This window comes from Centrocercus urophasianus, unplaced genomic scaffold, assembly GCF_019232065.1.
Source record: "Centrocercus urophasianus isolate 14NV4802_14NV808 unplaced genomic scaffold, USGS_Curo_1.0 seq_91, whole genome shotgun sequence".
In the NCBI taxonomy this organism is placed as follows: domain Eukaryota; kingdom Metazoa; phylum Chordata; class Aves; order Galliformes; family Phasianidae; genus Centrocercus; species Centrocercus urophasianus.
Window position 1 is genome coordinate 5,621 of NW_024885544.1, and position 23,302 is coordinate 28,922.

The 23,302-nt window shown below is 57.4% G+C and overlaps 1 protein-coding gene across 9 annotated transcripts; it reads right to left on the reverse strand.

Moving 5' to 3' along the window:
• UBAP2L (ubiquitin associated protein 2 like) lies at positions 1-22,997 on the reverse strand. Of its 9 annotated transcripts, none has more exons than XM_042839418.1 (28): positions 22,260-22,997; positions 21,798-21,875; positions 21,347-21,457; positions 19,049-19,217; positions 18,699-18,794; positions 18,037-18,082; positions 17,672-17,784; positions 17,208-17,225; positions 14,226-14,278; positions 13,384-13,469; positions 12,820-12,991; positions 11,136-11,337; positions 9,947-10,224; positions 9,589-9,761; positions 8,749-8,938; positions 8,271-8,325; positions 7,632-7,806; positions 7,185-7,257; positions 6,380-6,575; positions 5,630-5,718; positions 4,996-5,049; positions 4,369-4,450; positions 2,989-3,206; positions 2,796-2,901; positions 1,985-2,052; positions 1,497-1,694; positions 1,015-1,065; positions 1-624 (listed from the first exon to the last, which is right to left on the reverse strand). In XM_042839418.1, exons 1-28 carry the CDS (start codon positions 22,347-22,349, stop codon positions 529-531), a joined length of 3,336 nt encoding a protein of 1,111 aa, XP_042695352.1. In that variant the 5' UTR covers positions 22,350-22,997; the 3' UTR covers positions 1-528. The 9 variants fall into 9 exon arrangements, with proteins under 9 accessions (XP_042695352.1, XP_042695349.1, XP_042695350.1 ...); XM_042839415.1 differs by having other exon boundaries at positions 17,166-17,225; XM_042839416.1 differs by having other exon boundaries at positions 1,015-1,050; positions 17,151-17,225.
• Between the last annotated feature and the right edge of the window lie 305 nt (positions 22,998-23,302).

The following is a 23,302-nucleotide window of genomic DNA, read 5'->3' on the forward strand; positions in this document are numbered from 1 at the left end:
TTGGGGTTTTTGTTTTTATATACAAGACACATTTATCCATTAAATTTAGAACACGGTACAAAAAAAAAACACTTCAACTAATTCATCTTACAATGCTGTTCATATCAATTACTGCTCTTATTCCTAATATAAGGGGTTTGCTGTAGGCGGCGCGCAGCTTCCACTCCTTTGGGTCCGAGGGGCAGCGGGAGGAGCGGGGATGGGGTGGGGGATGGGGAAGGGAGGGAGGGGAAGGAGTACAAACCAAAAAAGGCCCCTACGGCAAACGGGTCAGAGTCTGAATGCAGAGAGAGAGAGAGAGAGAAGAAGGGGGAGGGGAGAGAAAAAAAAAAAATAAAAGAAAAAAATACAAATTCTATATTACATACAACAGGAAAGGTGGCTGAAAACAGACAACGCGGAGCCGCCCGCCCTGCCCTGCCCGGGGCCGGCGCCGCCCCTGGGGGTTTTTTCTTCTCCTCCTCCTCCTCCCACATCGGTCGGCGTCGCTTCTTGTCGTAAGCAATTGATGGGTCGGGGCGGCCCTGCTCAGTTGGTGCCCCAGCTGTAGCTGTTGTAGGCAGACTTGTTGGCCTGGGATTTCTGGGGGATGGAGCTGCCTTGGCTGCGCTGCCCGGAGCCGCTCTGCGGGGAGGGGGGCAAGGAGCAGAGGAGGAGGGTTAGCAGGGGGAGCGGGCGCCGAGCTCGTCCCCGGGGGTCCCATCCCAGCAGCTCCACGGCCCGGCAGCTCTGCTGGGTGACAGCGCCGTCCCTGCGGGGCTGCAGAGCGCAGTGCCGCACCGCCGGCCACCCCCAGTCGGCACAGGGGGCAGCGGGGAGGGGGAGAGAGGGGGAAGGGGTCGAGCACGGAGTGTGTGTTGTCTGTGCGCGCGGCTGTGTGTGTGTGCACATCCTGACTGCGGGCCTGGCGGGGCCACGGGGAGAAGGAGGGGGCTACGTGAGCCTGGGGGGCCTTAGGGGCGGGGAGAGACCCCAGGGCAAGTGCAATGCATTATCATCAGAGAGGTTCATTACCTGATCTTCCTGCTGGCGTTGGCAGCACAGTATCATCTGCAAATATGGAAGCTGTTGCAGTACCAGGATATGTAAAAATAAAGGGACAAACTATGACAATAGAAATCCACGGTTAGACCTGCAAGCTACGGCGGGGTCGTGGCTGTGGAGAGGAATTCTGCCGGCCTGCGGAGCCGCCACTCCGAGGACCGGGAGGTCAGGATGGACCAGGCGTGTGTCTGCGTGCAGGGGCACTACCCGACCGTACCTGGTACAGCCCGGCTGCAAGGGGCTGTGCCGAGTACCCCCCAGCGGAGCGCACCCCGGGCCTTCCTCACCTCGTCCTCATCGGCCCTGTGTGTATGTGCATGTGCGTGTCACCGCGTGTGTCCGCTGCGGGGCGTGAGGGAGGGAGGGAGAGGGGGGGGCCGGGGGGAGCCAGAGCCCTAGAGATGCCCCGTTGAGGGGTACGGAGACCCCCGGGGGTCCTGGGGGCAGCTTACCTGCCCGTCCTGCTGCAGGTGGTGGTGGAGGATCTGCGAATGGGGCTGCTGATGCGGGGTGAGGATGTGCATGAAAGGGGTCGGGGGGTACGCGGCCGCCGTCGCGGGGTTGATGGGGCCGCCGCTGCCCAGCGCTGAAGGCAGGTTGAAGGAGGCCGCCGGGGTTCCAGTGTGAAATCCCTGCTTCTCGAAGGATTGCTGAGGGGAGGAGAGCAGAGTGAGGGGGGAGCGCTGGGCTGAAAACCCCCACGCCTCTTAGCAGTGCAAATCACGGGCCAGCAGTCGGTGCCTGGTGCAGAGAAGGGAGCCGTGCTCCAACCACCACCCTCCCCCCCCCCAGGCTCAGAGTCACTTTAAATTTGGGAAGGGCCACGTGCTTCCCTTCTCCCTGTCCGGCTGCTCCAAGGACAGACCCCCCTCTCACGATGGAGGCCACGCTCTCCATCCTGTTTCCCAGCAAAGCAGCACACAGCCAGCACAGCACCCACCTGAGTTTTGGAGTAGACAGAGCCCGAGATGTCCGGCACGCCCGTGTTACTGGATGTCACAGATACACCTGGCAGAAGGAAACAGGAGCGTCAGGGCTCAGCAGCACCAAGGCTCAAAGAGTGGCCTGGAAGTCAGGTGAGCTTTGGAGGCATCGTGCAAGGAGCTGCAGCGTGCTCGTACAAGCACAGGTTCTCTTGCTGTGGATAACAGCAGCTTCTGGAAGCTTGCAGAAACAAATTTAGGGGCCTGGTGCCACCCAGAGATGCACCCTTTCCCCCCAAAAAGCCCAGAAAAGAGCAACTTGAAGAGCAGGAAGGCGGAAATCAACCCCGGCAGGAAGGGCTGTGAGCTCCTCAGCCACAAAACAGGCAATGGTGTGGGAGGGTGACCCGACTCGAGCACTGCTTGCTTTGTAAGTTACATCAGGCGACCTGCTGCAGAGCTGAGGTATCAGTGCCAAGAGAGACGAGGAGTTCCAGAGGGCCCTGATGCAGTGAAAAAAGGCACAGCTGGAATCTAAAGGCCATCATCAAGGCAGAAGCAGAGCAGGCCCTTCACAACCGGCCCAGCGCTGAGACCCAAGGCACGCAGCAGGTTTGCTGCTACGGGTTTCCTCCTCTTTCCTCTGAACGCCGAGCACAGGAGCCAAACACAACCAACCAACCAACACAGGCAGTAAAGGAATAAAGGCAGAGGTGAAGCGAGTGAAGGCCCCAGAGCCATTTGCACAGCCGGTGAGATTGCCAACAAGCTCTGTCAGAAAAAGAAAACCGAGCCGGTGAGGAGCAGGATGCCCTGCAGGTCTCTTACCAGCGCTGTATCCATGAGAGCCGTAGCCACTGGGCTGCTGGAAAGGGGTTGCTGATGCGTTGACGCTGACATTCACACCATGCTGCTTGGAAGAGGTAGGAGCAACCTAAGGAAAGGAGAGGGGCAGGGTGAGAAGAGGCTGCATGCATCGTTCCCCGAGCCAAACCCCTCGCCCTGCCTCAAGGGAACTCACAGGGAACACGGCGGGCCCGTACTGGAAGGTGCTGGGGAGCCCTGGTACCCCTGTGTAGTACGGCAGACTGGTGTAACTGTAGCCAGGAGGCAGCGCCGGGTTCAGGAACGTCTGCTGCGTGGTGTGGTGGGTTTGGGTCTGGCTCTGCTGAGGCTGCGCCAAAGTCGTTGCAGGAGCAGGGGAGGAGGCGTCGCCTCGGCCGAATTTCGTTAAGTCACCTGCAGCAGAGAGGGAGGGAGGCTGAGGAACGGCGGCACCAAACCCTGTGCTCCAGCTCAGCCCACAGGCGCCGCAGCGCCGCCGTCAGCACCGAACCCCCCTGCGAAAGCAGAAGCAGCGCAGTTGAAGCCCCCAGCCCCTGTGCGAAGCGACTGCTGCTCTGCCTGTTGCTGCCCTCACAGAATCACACAGATCACAGAATCACAGAATCACCCGGGTTGGAAGGGACCTCAAGGATCATGGAGTTCCAACCCCCCTGCCCAGCAGGGCCACCAAACATCCACATTCAGATCAGGTTGCCCAGGACCCCGTCCAACCTGGCCTTAAACACATCCAAGGACGGGGCATCCACAACCTCCCTGGGCAGCCCGTTCCAGGGCCTGACTGCTCTCCTTGGAAAGAACTTCCCCCTAACATCCAACCTCCATCTTCCCTCCTAAATCCTCCCTCGCAGGGCTGAGGAGCGGAGCTGCCTGCACCAACCCCACCGTCAGCTGCTGGGTGCTGCAGCAAGTCCTGGGTTCCCTCCGCGCATCCAGGTCAGCCCCAAACGTGGCAGCTGGGGGCCCTGCCCTACACCCCTCGTCCTACCAGCAAGCAGCTCCCGCCGAGGAGCAGAGCCAACCAGCTGAGGGCGTGCGATGTGAATGGCCCCTTTCTACAAACAGAGCTCTCACCTCCCTCTCTCTTGCCTGGTGGCACTGACCCAAACGCTGCAGAGGTCCAGCAACCCGCAGGGAACACAAGGAAGCATCGCTTCCTCTCCCCATCCCGTGCTGGCAGCGGGGCCGAGGCCGTCCCCCCTCTGCTCCTCTTTGGGAGCACCTGCTCGGCTCTCCCGCTCAAACACTCTCCCCATTCAGAGCTCACACAGTGAGCCAGTGAATTCCTCAGCGCCGTCCCAGCTCAGAGGCGAGGCTGGGGTGGCCACAGACATTAATTATCACCAACGCTAAGTTGGCAAATTATGCATGCGGCGGTGCTGAACTCTGAGCTTGAGATTTCAGCCGCAGCGTGCCGGGCCAAAGCACTTCTGCACAGAAGAGCTCCTGCTGAAGCAGGGGGGAAGCAGCGCTGGAAAAGGAGAGCTCCACCACTCCAACAATTCCTTAAGCATGCAGAAGTCGAGAGCAAGTGCTGCTCGCTGCCCCGTTCCCCTACCAGAGTACGGATTGCTGCTCAGGCTGCCATCTCTTCCAGTCAGTGGGGTGGTGGGCGTAGGGAATGGGATGCTGTAATAATCCTGAAGGATAAAAGAGAAGTTCCATAAGCTCTGTCTGAAGATGCAAAGCAGCTGTGCTTGGTGAAGCAGGGATTCCAGGCCCGTGTCAGAGTACGGCAGTTCAGTCGGTCGCATTGAGGCTGACCTCAGCCTGCACAACCCCAGGTTTTTCTGGCACGCACCGTCCCCCTCATCTGGCTACAGGAACAACCAGACAAGGTCTACTGGTGTGCAATCCTGCCTGTGCTTTGCCCACCAAGGGGCAGCGCCCTGCTTCCTAAATAAAAGCCATCCTCCAGGATTCAGCTACTGCCTCTTTCCAGCATCGGAGGCGAGCTCTGCAACAGCTTCTCACTCTGCTGTTGGACAGAACGGCTCTGCTTGCTGCAGCTCCTTCGCCCCACAACCACCGATACAACAGCACGAAAAACTGCTGCTGTTAATTCCCAAAGGAACTAAAGCAAAAATAAAGGAATCACACAAAGGAGTGATTCGTTGCCCTCCTGCCAAAGAGGGGGGACCCTTCAGCTCCCAGCCTGCTGCCTGTGCCCATCTTCAGCACTCACCAATGGGAATCTCGTCTGGAGCATTTGCAGGTCATCATATCCATACACCTGTGGCTAGAAAAAAGAGCAGGAGGTGATGTTAGAGACAAAGCCATTTATCTAACTGACACCCAGCGCTCAGGTTAACGGCAGATAAAGCTGGAAGCAGAAGATCAGGGCCCACGCCATTATCAAGGGTGAAGCAGCCAGCAATCACTGCTGCAAGGCTGGCACAGCCAAGGGTTTCTCTGAGCTGCTGGAAGGAAGAGAGCACCAACGTCTGGCAGCGCTGCTTCAGATGCGGAGGCATCCAACAGTTCTCCTCCAGAAGCAACTGCAACCCCCAGATCTGTCTCCACCTTCAGAAGAAAGCTGTGACACCACCCCAGGCTCTGTGGCATTGCTTCCCTCGTTACGTTTGCCATTTGTCACACAACACTGACAGCTCCAGACTTCCATTAACCTCCACCCAAATTGGCCGCTCCCTAAAAGCTGTGATGGAAAACAGCAGCTCCAAACTCCTCGGTCCCGAATGCTACCCAGTTTTTGGTCATAGAGTGAACCAGGTTAAATCTCTCCCTGCCAGCCGGAGTCGGGAAGAACAGAGTGCCAACCACGCTGCTGAGTGCTGGGGGTCCCCGGGGGTCCCACTCACCGGGTAGGCATGTAGCAATCCTGGAGCCATGATGTACGGGTTAGGCAACAACGGTGGGACTCCAGGGGGGAGGTTGGGGGGGGCTTTTCCTGCAAAAGGGAAAGAAAGGGAACGTCAAACGGCGGAGCCAACAGCAGAAACTCGTTTCTTTGAGCCTCCCTGCGAGGTCTGGTCCGATTGTGACTATTATGAGGCTTGAGGTGGAGAAGGCGATGATTGTTTTGATGTCATTTTGGGGGAGGGCGCAGATGGCGGCAAATAGTGTTGATAGGGAGCCTGGGCATAGGCACGTGGTTAGGGCTGTTTTGTTAGAGGTTAGGATGGCGTGGGTTCGAATGAGTAAGAAAATTTGGGCTGCTGCTATAGTGCTGGAGTGGAGTAGGGCAGAGAGTGGGGTTGGGCCTTCTATTGCTGCTGGGAGTCGTGGATGGAGGCCGAATTGGGCTGATTTTCCTGTGGCGACTAAGATTAGGCCAAGGAGGGGGAGGGTGGGTGTTTGGTTTGGTTGGATGGTCTGTTGGATGTCTCAGGCGTTTGGTGTTGAGGCTAGTCATGCTATGCTTAGAATAAGGCCAATGTCTCCGATTCGATTACAGATTATTGCTTGTAGTGCAGCTGTTAGCTTCGGCTCGTCCCTGTCATCAGCCAATGAGGAGGAATGATACGATTCCTACTCCTTCTCATCCAATGAATTGGAGGAATACGTTGTTTGCAATGGTCAGTGTTAATGTCCAGCAGCAGGGGAAGCACCTGATGTCGTCGCCACGGAGCTGCGAGTGGAGGCTGTCACCGTGGAGTTGCTGCTGAGGCTGAGGCCCAGGCTGCTGACGCTGCTGAGGCTGGATGAAACGCTTACGACCGGCGGCGCAGCCGACACCGTGCTGGAGGAGGTGGAGAAAGTGCTAGCAGAAGAATGGAGGCTGGCTTCACTCTCCACACTCGTGTGCTGGGGAAGGAAAGGAAGAAGTTACGGCACCAGGCTGACGTAAGGGGCTGCAGGGATATTGCAGGATGCAGCCGACGCAAAGCGCTGCACCGCTCCGCCTGCACACGCTGCCAAGGGCCTGCAGTGAACCCGGCCGCTGCAGGCTATGAGGAAACCTGCTCTGCATCTGGCTTCAGTCCAGAGATCTGAGAGGATCTGAGTGCAGCCAACCCACAACGCCTCCAAACTCAGGCAGCTGCGTCCCAACACGTGCCTGCTGGGAGCAGCAGGGCCGAACACCACGCTCGCAGCAGGGAGGTTCATTCTGCTGCAGGAGCTCAGCAGCAAGAGCTCCAGGTATTTGAATGGTGCCACTCCAGCAGCTGGTTCCAGCTCTGGGGCATTTTTAAGAACTACTACAGGCTGGTGTGAAGCTGCTGCTACGTTTGATACGGGGCAAGGGGTCGACAGCCTTCAGCCAGAGGTGCAAGGGTGGAAATAAAGCCACCTGGTGTAGGGAACCTGCTTTGGCAGGGGGTTGGACTCGATGGTCTCTGGGGGTCCCTTCCAACCCCTACAATTCTGTGATGCTGTGATAGAGCTGCAATGCTCCAGCAGACCCAGACTCACCAGAAGAGTTGAAGTTGATGTTCGCCCGGAGGATGTGGATGAGGACAGACTGTTCTGCTGGGTGGGTAACGTACTGCAGAAAGAGGAGAAGGACGTTAAACCAAGGTGCAAAAGCCTCTGCTGGGCAGCATCAGGCCAGATCCACTTCACATCTGACTGACTGACAAAGCTCATCCCCAGAGCAGATGCCAAGAAACCCACAAGAAAAGGGTTTGCTGCCCTGAAGGAAAGGGCTTGCCTGCTTCCTGAGGGGAAGGAACTGCCAGCGCTCAGCCCCTCCTCTCATCTGTCTGGATATCGACACGTCCGTTGCTGAGGCTGCAGCAATAGCCAAGCAGCTCCAGATGGACCCAGGCCTCCCCAAGGAGGCACCTTTGGATAGGACTGACCACCTCCCCCTGCACGAGGGGCTTTTTGCCCACCAGACCTCTGTTTCCCCAGGCTCACCTGCTGAGCTGGGCGGCCGTGGTGCTTGGCAGCTCCTCGCTGTGGCTCAGGCTGCTCAGAGCTGTCGAATGCTGGCTGGCTGTGCTCAGCAGCGACGCCGCAGACACGCCGTCGTTGAGAGGCGTCATGCTGGGAGCAGAGGGGGAATCAGACTTCACTGCGGGGCCGGTAGCACCTGTGAACATGGAGCTTTGGGTTAGAGGCAGCACCCAGCAGCTCCTGGAGGACAATGTAGCAGTGAGGATCAGCCAGGGCTCATTTAGAGGAGCAGGGAGAGCCGGGGCTTCCCTCGTGCTGCCAACCTTTCCATGCCTGGGAGTATATTTGTGTTCTACATCTCCCTTTGCCCCAAAACCACCACAGGGTCATTGCAAAGAGCTCCAAGCCCTACAAACGAGGCGCCTCTCACAGAGTAAATTATTGTAATTGGGGGGAAGATATTATGAGTGACTCACAAACGATTCTGTGGAACTATCAGCAGAAAGCTGAACATTCCAAGGTACACAAATAGCACAAGCAGCGACAATTAGTCCAGCACAAAAAGGCTTTGCTATTAATCCAGATGAAGCTGTTCACCCGAAGCAAACACAAAAGCACTTGGAGCGGCTCAGGACACCCACAGCACTGCCAGACTCTTACCTTCAACAGCCTGCGTGCTTTGTAATGGCGTGGGTTGTACGGAACTGAAACCATTCTGAGGAAGAAAAGCAAAGTTAACAGAGGCAATGCAGGGTCAACCCCTGCCCTCCCTCCCTCCCTCAGCTGTGAAAGAGGCTCACGACCAAAGCGACGTTACCGAATCTGTGCTGCGCGCAAGAATCAAACGCGTAAGACCAAACTGAAGCCTAAGCCTGGACGTCACCCTGCAGCAGGGTTCATCCACGACACGAAGCGTGGCCAGCAATCAACTCGACCACCGTTAACCCCATTAACCCTGTCCCAGGTGAGCAAGAACTGAGGGCCCCGGTGCAGTCAGCAGGAGCTCAGTGTGGCCACGAGCCTCGTGGTGAGCTGGAGCTGCACAAAATGCTTGCTTGAGCAACTCTGCTCCCCCTGAGGCAGCACTCCATGCACTGTGCTTTACTCAGCACGAAGGGGAGCGAAGCTGTCTTCCTACCTTGGCCTGGGGAAGGTCTTTCTGGGGCGAGGAGGAGATGGAATTTGGGTATCGCCTCGTCTGGGTGGATCTCTGTTCATACAGTGGTCCCTGAGCGCTGTTCTGGGAGGTAAATGTTGCTGTCTGTATTGTGCCGCTCTGGTAACCAGACTCCTGGCTTTGATTGGACGAAATTGTGGATGAAGATTCACTGGAAAGAAGAAGAACAACAACAAAAAGGTCGTTTTCCTCCTTACAGCCCTGCTGTAAAAGCTGCTGACACAAACTGCAGGCTCCTCCATTTCCAACCTTCAGGGCAAAGAACCCCAGGGACCATGAGGGGGCAACGCAGAGCAGGCAAACAAACCCAGCACAGAAGGAAACCCAGAAAGCAGATGCTCCGAGCTGCAGCCCCACCTCACGCTGCTCTGCTCCAAGCATCACAAGCTGCCACCTCTCAGGTCCCAGCCCTCAAGGAATGACCCAGCCCAAAAGAAAGTAGGATTGCTGTTCTATCCCTGCCTGCAGATACACAAACTGCCCTCCGTCCCCATGTTAGGGGAGCACAGATCTGCTCACAGGAGCAAGGAGCAGCTGCGCTGCGGATTCCCCTGCAGGATTTCCAGCCGAATTCACTGCAGCAGGAAACATTGGCTTTCTGTACGAGCACCAGAGGCCGACCAGTCACAGAGCTGCCCAGAACAGCCTGCTGGCAGCTCGTGCTTTGCTGTTGCATACACTGTCCCCCCTTTGCGACCACAGGCAGAGTCAGAAAGGGTCTACTGGTATGCAGCATAGCCACCAGCCTGCAGGTGAGCTCCTGAAGCTGGGGCGCCCCATTTCCCTGCCCGGGGCGCTCACCTAGCAGTGCTGGTGTACAGGCTGCTCTGAGGTTGGCTGACAGCAGCGCTCGTCGTGGGCGTCGATTCGTACTCGGCGAGGACGGGCTCCGAACCAAACTGCAACGCCCCAAACTGCAGGTTTAACCCTGAGATATCTGCTGAGCCAGGCATCTCCACCGCCAGCGCAGGAATCTGCAAGGCAAGGGGAGAACGGAGCCGCTCAATCACTTCCCCCCAGGAGCAGCAGCGCGCAAAGTGACATCGGCGTCCCCAACCCCAGGCTCACATCCCCCCGGTTTCCCTTTGCCGCCCTGGAAGGCCGAGCCCTCCTCCGTCACCCCGCAAACAAGAGATCTGACACCAGGAAGGCCCTGCACCTTTGATGTTAACGATGCTTTCTTCTTTTGCTGTTTCAGCTTCTGCTGTGCAGGCTGGGGACTGGAGGACTGGTTGTCTGAGGAGCCCGGGGACATTTGGGGAACGGGGTTGGCTTTGCTGGGCAGCGGCGAAGACGGCGGCGCCGGCACGGTGGTGGAGGCTGTCACCACAGGCTGCTTCTCCTGCATGAACACCTCTATCATCGTGGAAGTGGACGTGAAGGCCTGCCTCTTGGCAAAGGGGCTGTGCACAGAGGAGTCCGCTGGGTTCTTGAGATCTGTCGGAGAGGGGAAAGCACCAAATGAGGATTGATTTCCTTAGAAGCAAAGCACGGTCTGACGTTGAAAAACAGAAGCGCTGCACACGCTGCCTGCTGGGGCCTCTTAACATCAGGGAGCAGAGAATCCCTGCACCCCCGCTCCCACCTCCATCCTTTCACCAGCATCACACTGAGATTTTTAAGGCCCTCTTCCCTGAGTTCATTCCACCACCTCCGTGGGACAAAGCGAGCTCACAAAGCAGAACTCCTCCATCCTCCTGCATGGAGGCACCGCGTGCCCCCTGGCACAGGTTTGGTGCTGCTTCCTTCCCCTCCCATCCTGTCTGCTCCTTCCCCCCCGAGCGACGCTGCTGCCCGGGCTGCCCACCCCCAGCCCTGCACAACTGCAGACACAACTCCTATTCTGCCTGATGCTCTCCTCTGTGGCTCCTTGTCTGGAGAGACCAGGAGCTGCCAACACCGACTGCAGCCAGGACAGGGCTCAATTTTTAATTCAGCTTAGATTTGAACCAGAGCCATTTCGCTACAGCAAGAAAGAAAGCGCGCAGCGCTCAGCTGCAGCAGGGCTCAGCACCTCATCTAAGCAGGAGCTTCTCTTCAGCAGCCTTTACTTTCACGCCAGCCCAGAGGTAGAGTTACTTCTTGGCACCAAGCAGCCACCAGAATCACATTCCTTTGAAAGATGCATCGGGTCAGCAGCGAGGTGGCACTGACAAGTGTTTGTATTCAGAACCATCCGCTGCAGGTGCCTGCTGGCAGGCCTCCTGTTACGCAGCCCTGCGCCCAGCACCAGAGGTGCCTGCCATTTCTGCAGCTGAACTCAGCTCGTTTGCTGAACCCGAGGGGCAGACGGTCAAACTGCTTTCAGATCTGATCCTCACGCAGCTCTGCGGAGCTGCTGCCCTTACCGTACTGCACCAGGGATGAGGTCTGTGCGGCCGATCCCATGTCCCAGGAGGAGGCGGCGGTGCTGCTGCCTGGCTGGCTGTGCTGAGCTGCCAGCTGGGCCAGAGCCTGGGCCGTCTTGAACTGCTCCAGGAACTGCGAGCCCGTGGTGCTGCTGCCTTTGGCCTCCCCGACGTCTCCAAAGCCTTTCCCCAGCATGCTCACCTGCAATTGCACAGAATCACCCGGGTTGGAAGGGACCTCAAGGATCATGCAGTTCCAACCCCCCTGCCCAGCAGGGCCACCAAACATCCACATTCAGATCAGGTTGCCCAGGACCCCGTCCAACCTGGCCTTGAACACGTCCAAGGACGGGGCATCCACAACCTCCCTGGGCAGCCCGTTCCAGGGCCTCACCGCTCTCCTTGGAAAGAACTTCCCCCTAACATCCAACCTCCATCTTCCCTCCCTCAACTTGGATGGGTTCCTATGGGTCCCCTTGGTTCCTATGGGTTCTATGGGTTCCCATGGGTTCCTATGGGGCTCTGTGGGTTCATATGGGGCTCTGTGGGTTCCTATGGGTCCCCTTGGTTCCTATGGGGCTCTGTGAGTTCCTATGGGGCTCTATGGGTCCCCTTGGTTCCTATGGGTTCTATGGGTTCCCATGGGGCTCTATGGGTTCCTATGGGGCTCTATGGGTCCCCTTGGTTCCTATGGGTTCACAGAATCAGAATCACAGAATCAGCCGGGTTGGAAGGGACCTCAAGGATCATGCAGTTCCAACCCCCTGCCCAGCAGGGCCACCAAACATCCACATTCAGATCAGGTTGCCCAGGACCCCGTCCAACCTGGCCTTAAACACGTCCAAGGACGGGGCATCCACAACCTCCCTGGGCAGCCCGTTCCAGGGCCTCACCGCTCTCCTTGGAAAGAACTTCCCCCTAACATCCAACCTAAATCTCCCCTCCTTCAACTTGGATCCATTTCCCCTTGTCCTGCTGTTGCCAGCCCTTTGGAAGAGTTGACTCCCCTCCTGGCTGTAGGTTCCCTTCAGGTATTGATAGGCTGCACTGAGGTCACCCCGCAGCTTCTCTTCTCCAGGCTGAACAAGCCCAACTCCCTCAGCCTGTCCTCATAGGGGAGGTGCTCCAGCCCCCTGCTCATCTCAGTCGCCCTCCTCTGGACCCTTTCCAAAATCTCAATGTCTTTCTTGTACTGAGGGCTCCACACCTGGACACAGGACTCCAGATGGGGCCTCACAAGAGCCGAGTAGAGAGGGACGATCACCTCCCTGTCCCTGCTGACCACCCCTCTCCTGATGGAGCCCAGGATCCCATTTGCCTTTCGAGCTGCCACAGCGCACTGCTGCCTCATGTTAATTGCAGCGTGGAAACAACAAAGTCAACGTCTCCCCTGTCTGGGAATTTGGCTCAGGACAGGTGGGTCTCAACACCCTGCTGCTCCTCACCACCAGGGAGACTTCATTCCTGTCATCCCACACAGTTCCACACCTCAAACCGTTCCACTTTCAATGGCAAGAGGGCAGAAACGACCCCAAGCATGAAGCATTGGGATCCACGCCTCTATCTACAGCTGCTGCAGTCCCCTGGGAGGACCTGCTGCTCAATACAGGCTGGTATTCCCCACCTTGCCCACACGCACAGAACATCCTGGAAAGCCCTGCTTGTAGAAGTGCTGCCCCCTTACCATGCTGTGGTGAGAGAAGGAGTTCCCAGAGGCCGGCTGGGACATCGCGCTCTGCTTGGAATTGCTGAACACCAGAGGCTGTGCCAAGGAAGGAGCCTGGGAGGACTCCAGGTTTGTTGACTCATTCTCCATGGAAGAGGGTGTCTTTCCTAGCAGCACTGCAAGGTCGATTCTGGATGAAGGAAGAAGAGAAGCCCTGAGGTGAGCAGGAGCTCCCGCGCCGCTTGCTTTGACACCAGCAGTTCTACCTCCAACCCCACGATTCTTATCTCACACATCCAACAGATCTGCAGAACTTCACACAGCCGACATCAGCAGCTTCAAAGGGACAAAGCCTGGCAGCATCCTATCTATATTCATAGAACCCACACTTCAAACACTGGATAAAGACTCCAAAATGTGCAGAACCAAACCAGAACACGGGCCCAAAACCTCCTTACTCAACCCCTACGTCTCAGCCTGCGTTAGCTAATTCAGAGCTGCTGTTTCTATCTAGCTGGCAGGGTTTTGGCTGGGATGGGACTCTGTCTCTTATGCATGTCACAGCACTGCTTGAGCCATCACCTCTGTCCAGCTGTGATTGTCACGTTCTCTGTAGGCAGAGGCACTGAAGACACGTTGGATGCAGTGAAGATCTTTGTCTCAGATAGCTGAAAGAGAAAAGAGGGGAACAGAATGCCAAGTCAGAGCAGCACAAGAAGCGCTGGAGACAAACAGCCACGAACGACTCGAGGAATCGAGCATCTGATCCTCTCCACCATTTGGCTCCCATCACAATCAGTGTTATTTGTCACTTCCCCAGTCAGGAATAAATCCTTCTACACATTTCCTGCAGTTCCCAAACCCACCAGGACTGCTGGGGTCTCTGTGCTTTGCAACGATGGCGTGCAGCACCGGTGGAAATGCCACCACGCAGGTGGGTGCAAACGCTGCTGGAAAAGCCAAAGGAAAAAAGCTTTGGATCGATGGTTTGGCTTCCAGCAATCATTTGGGTGATGGGACCGGAGAGCAAAGCATCTCTTCACGTTGTGGAAGAGAAAATAAAGAGGAAGCAAACAAAAGGCAAAATTAACGAGGCTCTGGGCTCAGCCACAGGTGCCGTCTGAGCTGAGGCGAGGAGGTGAAAGCAGACGAACTGCAGGAGTGTAAAAACAATCACAGCAGCGAGGAACTGCTGAGAGATCACGCAGGCTGAAGGCAAAAAGGCTCTGAAGCCTCTCCTCCAGCAGAGACCTGACAGAACGCAGGGGCTGCCCTGAGTTTTGCATCTCAGATGCAGCAACATTCACTCGTTCATCACAGCTCCCCTGGGCTCCGCCTGCAGTTTGCACAGGAGCAATCCGTGCACAGACAGGACAGCAGCTGCCAGCACACGGACGTGCAGGAAGGGGTTGCAGGGTACCTACATCTTCATTCCAGTCCTCCGTGCCCCACTCCTCCGTCGCAGCCCTCCACGCACCTACAGGGGGAACGAAAGGCAGACAAGTCAGGCGTACAGCAAAGCTCTTCCAAGAGCCAGGGAAGCACCGGGGGGGGGCTCGGCAAGCAGCTGAGAGGACTTTATTTGCCAACCAGAAGTCAAAGCAGGCGATCCCAACCTCAGGCTCAGGGCCAGGTCCCCATACGGTGAGGCTAAGCGGAACCAAAGGGACCCCGGGCCAGCGGGGAGGGCAGCGCACAGCCCAGCACCCAGTGGAACGAGGAGCTCGGCAGGGAAGCCCTTCTGCCCTGATTCCCTCCTGCAGCAGCACCCAAGCAGCTGTGATCCCGGCAGCTCTGACAGAGCTCCTCCAGGTTTGCCACCAGGCTTTGGCCTCCCACAGCACAGAGCAACAGAGCCGTTCTGGGGTTGGCTTGCTTTCCTCCCCCCCTCCGAAGCGTTGAAGCCTCGGTTGCACCAAAAACGCGTTCAGGGAAAGGAAGATGTGCCAATTTCAGAGAAATGGCCAAAGCCAGCAGCTTAAAGCATCAAAGAGCAAAGCTTTCAGATTTCAGGCACAAGGTTTCAGACACAATCCATTACAGCACCATTTGCAAGCAAGATTCACAGAAGGGAAAAGCTTTGCCCGGCTGTATCTGCTGCGCGTTCAGTCCCTCTCACCCACCACAAGCGAAGCTCCATCTGCTGAATTCTACACGGGGGATCCCAAACCCATCAGGCAACTCAGAATTTGGAATAGAGAGTGGGAGAACTTTCCATCGCCCACAAATCCGGTGCCAAAGCACCGCTGCTGCGCCCAGGGCAGCGTCAGAAGGGGAGCGCAGCCCCAGAGCGGGGCGCCTGGAGGCACTCGAGGACAGAGCTGCCATCAGCCCCCCTTCAGCAGCTGAGAGGCCCTGGTGGCACACAAACAGCACGTGGGATTTGGGATTTCGGGGGAAGAAGGCAGGTTTTCCCCATTCACATTTCAGTCACGGGGCCAAAAGCGATCTCACCGATCTGCTGATCTACTGGTGGGGAGCGCAGAGCTCCAAATCAGCACTGAAGTGATGCAAGAAACCTTCCTGGATCGATTTTAAGTTGGATTTACAGATAGGGACGTGGACAGAACACAGCTCCTTTGGCTGCTGGGAGCCTCAGGGCTGTGGCCCATTCCTCAACAGCCATCAGCACAGAGCGCAGCGGGGCGCTGGGGAGCTGAGCTTTGTGCTGCTCATCACCACAGAGTTTCCCGATGCAGTCAGCAGTGCAGCACAGGGCTCCACTTTCTGCTCACTTTAGGGGGGAAATAAGACAAAAAGCAAAGCAGCAAGGAATTCAGAAAGGAATTCAGCCCTGCACAGAAGGCCTTCGAGGAGCAGCCGCCCTCCTTAAGCTCAAAGCAGGAGAAGGAGAGGAACGTCAACAGTGGTTTGCAAATATCAGTGTTGTCTTGTGGGGTGTTTTAGGCAAAGCTGCACTGTCCTGTCTCGCAGCACAGGGGGTTTCAGTAGTTTAGCAGAGAAATGCCCCAGTGCAAAGCAGCTGCTCGGTGTGCTTGTGGGTCTGCAGCAAGAACTGCTGGAAAACAAGAGATCCCACCGTGAGCTCGAGGGCTGCAAAGAGAAAATCTCTTATTCTAAGCTGGGAGGTGAGCAGCCCAGACCCCACCTGCAGCCACCCTGAAGGCTTGGAGGTCTGACCCCCAGCTGCCCCACACCTCAATGCAGACAAAGGCCCAGCAGTGGCACAGCCAGCAGCCACGTGCTGGCGGCAGTTAATCGTTAACCTGGAGGTGCTTCAGAACAGCAGCAGCACTCCGAGCCCCAGCGGTTCCCTTTCCTCCCATAACTTCCAAGAGCAAAGCAGCAAGGCCTCCCAAAGGGCTGCGAGCTCAGGAACGGCTGCAGCACCGCTGGGAGCATCTGTCTGACAGCCCAACCAGCAGGACCTTGTCTGAGGAACTGGGCAAACACCCCGTTATGTTTGGGGCCTTCTTGTGGCCACCCAGCAGCCTTAATAAGGCAAAGTGGAACGGCCCACGGGTCTCTCTCGGCTTCACAAGGCATGAAATAAAGCAGGACAGGACTGACCTGACTTGGAGGCATTCAAAGCCAGGCTGGATGTGGCTCTGGGCAGCCTGGGCTGGTGGCTGGCACACAGCAGGGGGGGTCGAAACGAGATGATTATTGTGGTCCTTTTCAACCCAGGCCGTTCTACGATTCTACGACCAGGCACTGAGCAGCACCCTGCTCCCCCCGAAGCACAGAGCACCAGCAGGGCAGCCCTGCTTCGAAGAAAAGCAGCACGGCAGAGCAGCGTGCCAAAGCAGCCCTCAAGCACCGAGGGCCAGCTGTAAGCAGAGGCAAAGCACCGAGGGGGCTGAGCAGAGCTGAGCAGAGCTGAGCAGGGCTGAGCAGGGCTGAGCAGAGCCGAGCACCCTTGCAGCAGCATTCTGAGCCCGTGCAAAAGGCAGCAGCAGGGCGACGGCTGCAGGGATGTGGGAGCAGCACGGGATCACAGAGTGCTGGGGCCGAGCTGCCCTGCGCTGCTGGGGGGCTCTGTCACAGCACTGGGGGGCTCTGTCACAGCCCCGGGGGGCTGTGTCACAGCACGGGGGGGCTCTGTCACAGCACGGGGGGGCTCTGTCACAGCACTGCTGGGGGCTCTGTCACGGCGCTGCTGGGGGCGCTCAGAGCGGCGCCTGAACCCCGTGAACCCACCAGGAAAGGGTTAAACCTCTCCCGGTTTACATCTGAGGTGTCAGCATTAGTAAAAGCACGGTCAGAACAAGCGTCAAAACTCGTTAAAGTGAACGAATGAAGAGAGGAGAACGACATATCCACAGATATTTTCAAGTCGGTCGGAAAAAGAGCTATAAGGTAAAGGGATCCCGGGGCAGTCGGTGCACCTGGATGCATCGTACCAGGAGCAGTGTCAAATTTTCGGGGATAATTTGAGCCCTCACCCCCAATGAAATCAAGTCCTGAAACAAAAGAAAAGAAAAGAAAAAAGACAACCAGTGAAATTTTGACTCCGGTGAAGCCGCCTCGCCGCCCCCCACGTGTGGGGATGTTGTTGAGGGGGCACCCGAGGGCACCGCAACAAAACCTGGCACCGCTCCGTGCCTCAGTGTCACCCCACAGCAGCCCGAGAGAAAGGGCTGCAAAAGAGCCCCCAAAAACCAGCGAGACAACAGCTGAGCTCAGAGCAACGTCCTCAGGGGGCGAAAACGCGGAGGACCTGCACGTGTTTGAGGAAAAAAGGCTTTTCCTGGGGACCCCAAAGTGAGGCGAGAGCTGCCAGGTGTCTGCTGGCACATCCAGCTCTGAGTTGCCACTGTCACGAGGTGGCCTTTGTGATCAGGACTACAGGCTGAAGGTTTGTGTCACAGCAAAGACGACGCACGCAGGACGAGCGGGGCTCACTTACTCGTGCCGTCGTCCGGCTCGAAGCTGCCCGTGTTGTTCCACGTGTTGGTGCTGCTATTCCCATAGCTCTCATCCGTGCTGGTCGGCTCGGCGTAGTCAGCTGGGTTGAAAGTTCTGCCAGACAGGAATGGGAAAGATTTCAATCACCTTCCCTGTGTAGCTGATTTAATTCCCATTGTAACGGGGCCGAGACGTTGCCAGCTCTGCCTCACGGAGCGACGCTTCGGCTGCGTCAGCCCTTCCAAATTCCAGCGCGACGCAACTTTTACTTTACTCGTGTGAAACAACACCACAAGGCCGAGGCAAAGGGCAGCATTCGTGCACAAAGATGTGATTTTTGCTGTGCTTTACAGCAGTGAAACTTACCCCATGCCTTGGGCAGAGAATCTTCCCCCCCGCCTTCCAGAGCCACCTGTAAGACACACACAGCGCTGCATCACAGGGCAAAGGAACATCCCAGCAACAGATGGAGCCCTGATGCCCAGAATACGGAAGTGCTGAGGATCCCCCTGAACTGATGGGGTTTCCAGCAGCGTCTCTGCATGTACACCAATGACCTCAGCTGGCTGCCAGTGCCACCAGCCATAAGCGACGCCAGGCTCTGATGAGGTTTCCAGCTGGCAAAAGCCAGAAAACCGAACCCCAGGTTCTCATTTCTGCAGTGTGCATCCTCAGCAACAACTCCTGAGCCACACAGATTTTGCAGGAGAACAAACTGCTGCTGCTTAGCACTTAAAAACCAAGCCAAGGGTTTGCTTGGTGCTCAGAGACACGCGGGCAGCGATGGGGAGGATGCAGAATCCAGAGCCTGCTGCTAACAAGCAGCCTGCAGACAGGCACCTCTGCGCAGGAAGGCCACACCAGCTGGGATGTGAGAATTCCTTACAGCTCCTAACGCACTTGGAGCGACACGCAGGCACTGAGTTCAAGTGTCAGGTTGGAAAAACCAAGCTCTCATTTATCACTTCGGCAGCCTCCCTCTTAAGAGAGCTCCAGTCTCCACCCCACGCCCACAGCCCTGCGCTCACCTCGGCCCCGGCCACGTCCCCGTCTCCCTCTCTCTGTGCCTCTGCCAGAAGAGCCTCCACTCTTCCCACCATCCAGCCCATTCTCCTGGCCCCGAACTGAAAGACAGAACAACACAGAGACCACCTTAAGACCCATTAAAACCACCAGACCAGACCTCAAGAGCCCAACCTGGCGGCCGTGCAGGGGACCGAGCGCCCCGCCACCTCATAAGCGAGAGCACGGCCCAAAGGACCCATCTCACACAGGGCAGCAGCACGCAGGCTGCCACACGAGGGTGATTCCCCCCCCCAGCACCCAGGGGGGCGCAGAGTGCAGTGCTGTGCTGCTGGAAGGAAGGCTGCCTGCTTACACTCTCTGCCACGGCTGGCACCCCGGCCCCGTCGCGGCGGCCCTCCACGTCGCCGGCTGAAATCCCGATCTCTCTCCCGGTTCTCTTTGCTCTCCTCACTGGGTTCTGTCTGTCCGCTGTCCTTCTGTCCCGAGACGCCTTTCTTCTTCCCGACCATCTCCCAGGAATGCTGCAGGTTTGCAAAAGCAGAAAGCAGTTAAACTGAGTCCCCAAACGACCAAGTCAACTCCCCAGAGCGCTGCAGGATTGCTCTCTCAAAACCCAAAACCCCTCCCTGACCACGGGATGAGAAGATGAGAATTTACCCATAGGTGAGTTCAACTCATAGAAGGGCCTGGGTTGAAAAGGACCACAATGATCACCTGGATCCAAACCCCTGCTGTGTGCAGGGTCACCAAACAGCAGCACAGGCTGCCCTGAGAACCCATGGGGTGCCATAAGGATCCATAGGGTGCCACAGGGATCTATAGGGTGCCATCAGACCCTACAGGGTGCCATAGGGATCCATAGGGACTCATAGAATGGCCTGGGTTGCAAAGGACCACAACAGCCATCAGTTCCAACTCCTGCTGTGTGCAGGTCACCAACCAGCAGCCCAGGCTGCTCAGAGAACCCATAGGGTGCCATAGAACCCTCGGATGCCCTGGGTTGCAAAGGCCCACAGCGGCCATCAGCTCCAACCCTGCTGAGTGCAGGTCTCCAACCAGCAGCCCAGGCTGCCCTGAGAACTCATGGGGTGCCATAAGGATCCACAGGGTGCCATAGGGACCCATAGGGTGCCATAAGGATCCATAGAATCACTGACTCATAGAATGGCCTGGGTTGCAAAGGACCACAGTGTTCACCTCATTCCAACCCCCTGCTGTGTGCAGGGTCACCAACCACCACTGCAGGCTGCCCTGAGAACCCATAGGGAGCCATAGGGATCCTTAGGGTGCCATAGGGATCCATAGGGAGCCATTAGATCCTACAGTGTGCCATAGGGATCCATAGGGTGCCATAATCATAGAATCATCACAGAATCCTGGGATGCCCTGGGTTGCAAAGGCCCACAGCGGCCATCAGCTCCAACCCTGCTGTGTGCAGGAATCCAACCAGCAGCCCAGGCTGCCCAGAGCCACATCCAGCCTGGCCTCCAATGCCTGCAGGGCTGGGGCATCCACAGCCTCCTTGGCAACCTGTGCCAGTGCCTCACTGCCCTCTGGGTGAGAAAACCTCCCCCCAAGCTCAGCTGCACAAAGCACACCTCCACCCCACTGCCCACGTGAACTGACTTCACAACAGCCTGCAATGGGTTCCTGTCCTTAAATTGATGCTGCATGCTGTTAGATTAATTAAAAGCAGTTACAGATCGTTGGCAAACACCTGAAAACGTAACTGGTGGAGAAGCAAAGAGCTGCTTTGGGATGGCAGGACGCAAGGGCAGGGATAAAAACCCTTGGAAGCACAAATTGCCTCCAAACCAAAGGGCTTCTGATGCCCCTGATGCTGTTATCTGTGGCTCAGGTAAGTCAGAAATGCGTTCCTCCAGTGGTGTCATTTCCAGCCCAGTCGAACTCAGGGGCAGAGCACAACAGCTCTGCGTTGTTTGGAACAGGGGACACCGAGTTATGAGCTCAGGAGGTGAGCTGCCTCCATCAGCAGGAGAGCATTTAAGCCTTTAACAAGTCTGTTCCCTTATCAGGAAATCCCTTATCAGCGCCACACCGGTTGAACCCGGACCAAAAGCAGCTCCCAGACCCCAGCACCTTCATCTCCTCCCTCCTTCTGAAAGGATTTTCCAACAGCAGCTTTGCTCAGTGTTCCATGGGAGGAGCTCCCTGAAGGCAAAGAACCTTCCTGTGTGCTACAGCAAACCCAGCAGGAGCAAAGCACCCAGCAACCAGAGGCCGCTGTGCTGAACAGAAGGCAGCCCTGCCCTCTGCATCCACCTGCACTCAGAAAGAGGGGGGGAGAAAAAGGGGGTGACGTGTGACATCCTGAAGCACCTGTATGAGGGGCAGCAGCCAAGGCCAACTCAACAGAGAACAACGCCAGCACACAGATGGGGAGAAGACCCCCAGAACGGTGACTGCTGGGCCAGAGACACAGCTCCCCACTGAGGAGGAGCAGGGAGCGAAGCATCTGCTGCTTGTTGGCCGTGCTCACGCCTTCTGCAGCCCTAAGGAGGCAACCAGGCTTCCCAAACTACTCGTGCAACTCGTGGCTCTCGTTCTCGAGACTTTACGGTGTGTTTCACCTCCAAATCTGTGGTGAAGCTGAATTTGGCCTCACCAGATTCTCAGCACCCAACCCTACCGTGTCGGGATTGCCCTCCAGCAGCACATTGATGGCTCTGTTAACATCCCCATTGCAGTCGTGCAGGGCAATCACACACTCGTCCTGGTTCTTCCCCGTGATGTCAATCAGCTGTAGAGAAGACAAGAGCAAAGTCAGTGCGTCCCGTGCCCGCAAAGCACCGACATCCGCGTGGGTCTCAGAGGTCCCCAAACACAAATCCCACGTAGAAATGCCAGCGTTTGGCAGCCCTGCCAGCTTCCCAGTGCCCCCAAATGAGCAGCAAATCCCCAGCAATGAGGGTGAGTTTCTGAGCCGCTGAGTCCCATCACGGCGTGGCCTACGAGCTCCACAGCTTGGGATGCTGCTGCTCCTTCTGCTCTGGGGCTGCAGTCAGCTGGCCCAGGACAGCAGCACGGCGCAGGCAGCTCAGTGCATCCCCTCTGCCACCACCCTCCCCTCTCGCACTCACTTGTTTCACCTTCTCCTCAAAGTCAGCGTCGTTGTGGTCCGAAATCATCTGTGCAAGTCGAATCTGTTCCGCGGTGGCCTAAAGAAACGAGGCACCAAAAGAGAGCACGGTTAGCATGCAGCTCCTCAGCTCAGCTCCCGGAGGCCACGCTGCTTCTAGGAGGAGCAGACGCTACGAAAAGAGGTACGAAAGGGGGCTTTGGGAGGAGGAAAGCAAAGCAGGCAAAGGGGGAGCGAGGCAGGGAAAGCGAGGAGCACCGCCAGGCGTCCCGCGTCACCTACGGCGGCCTCAGCACCACCAGAACGCGGAGCCAAACGGCAGGCAGCTCGGGGCTGGTTGTGAAAAGCCAAGAGGAGGCGACGGGCCGGAAGCACGCGGGGTGCAGCGGCACCGCAGGACAGCCCAGCTCCCGCGCCAGGGCTCCACCTGCAGCCAGCTGGTTGCCCAGGACGCTGCCCTTACCTGCGGCCGCTGCTTGTGCTGTGTCTGGCTCTGTGTCTGTGTCTGCTCCCAGCTCCCCCGGGCTCGGTTAGTGCCCACCGATGTCATCATTTACAGTATATACAAATAACAGTATTTACAAGGTAGAAGTCTGCGGTGGGGCGGGGGGGGAGAAGAGAGAACAGGCTGTTAGAAACTGGAAACGCACGGCGGCACCGACACGGAGTGAGAAACACCAGCACGGACCCACATCCCCGACCCCACGCTGCGTCCCAGAGGGAAATGCCCCCCCGGGGGGCTGACCTGGCACAGAACCACCCCAAAAGCACGCGGTGCTTCACAAAGCCCTACAGCGGCAGAGCAGGCCGCCCCAGAGCCTCCAAAAGCTGCCAGCTCTTCTCCTTTTGTGCCTTCAGACCACAGGGGAGCAGCGCCCTTCACTACAGGTGCTGCTGTGGGGTGTTTCTCCCTTGAACGCATCACCCATGTAGAAACAACTGCATTTTTTTCCCCTTATTTCAACTGCCCTGCAGATCTCGGAACGTTCCGTTGTCTCCTATCGAGCGTTCTAGATTTAAAAGCTACCAAGAAATGGAAAGAACTCGACGCCAACGTGGGACAACAGCGAGGAAGGCGGCTGCAGAAGCGCTGGAGCTCAAAGGCCCTGGAAGAACCTCGGCGAGGATCAGCAGCCTGATGTGGGAAGATTCCAACACCAACAGCAGCGGCAGCAGGGGACGGCGGCGCCCCGCTGCCCACGAGAAGAGACCCTCAGCAGCTGTAAAAAGTCACCCTTGGGGCGACTGATTCCTCACGGCAACTTAAGGGGAGCTCTGTGCTGACGGAGCTCCGGCGTCACGGCGCTGCAGAGCCGCAATTTGGGGGCACTGCAATTTGGGGGCACCACACGGCAGCCACGCCGCGCTCCCTCCCCGCTGGGCTCGCTTCCACTCCCAACGCTTCATCTCTCCCCATCCTAAGATCTCACACACAACCACGCCGTCGTGTCGCCCCAACCCAGCGGCACCGCAGCCCCGGGGAAGCGACGCTGTGCTCACTTAACC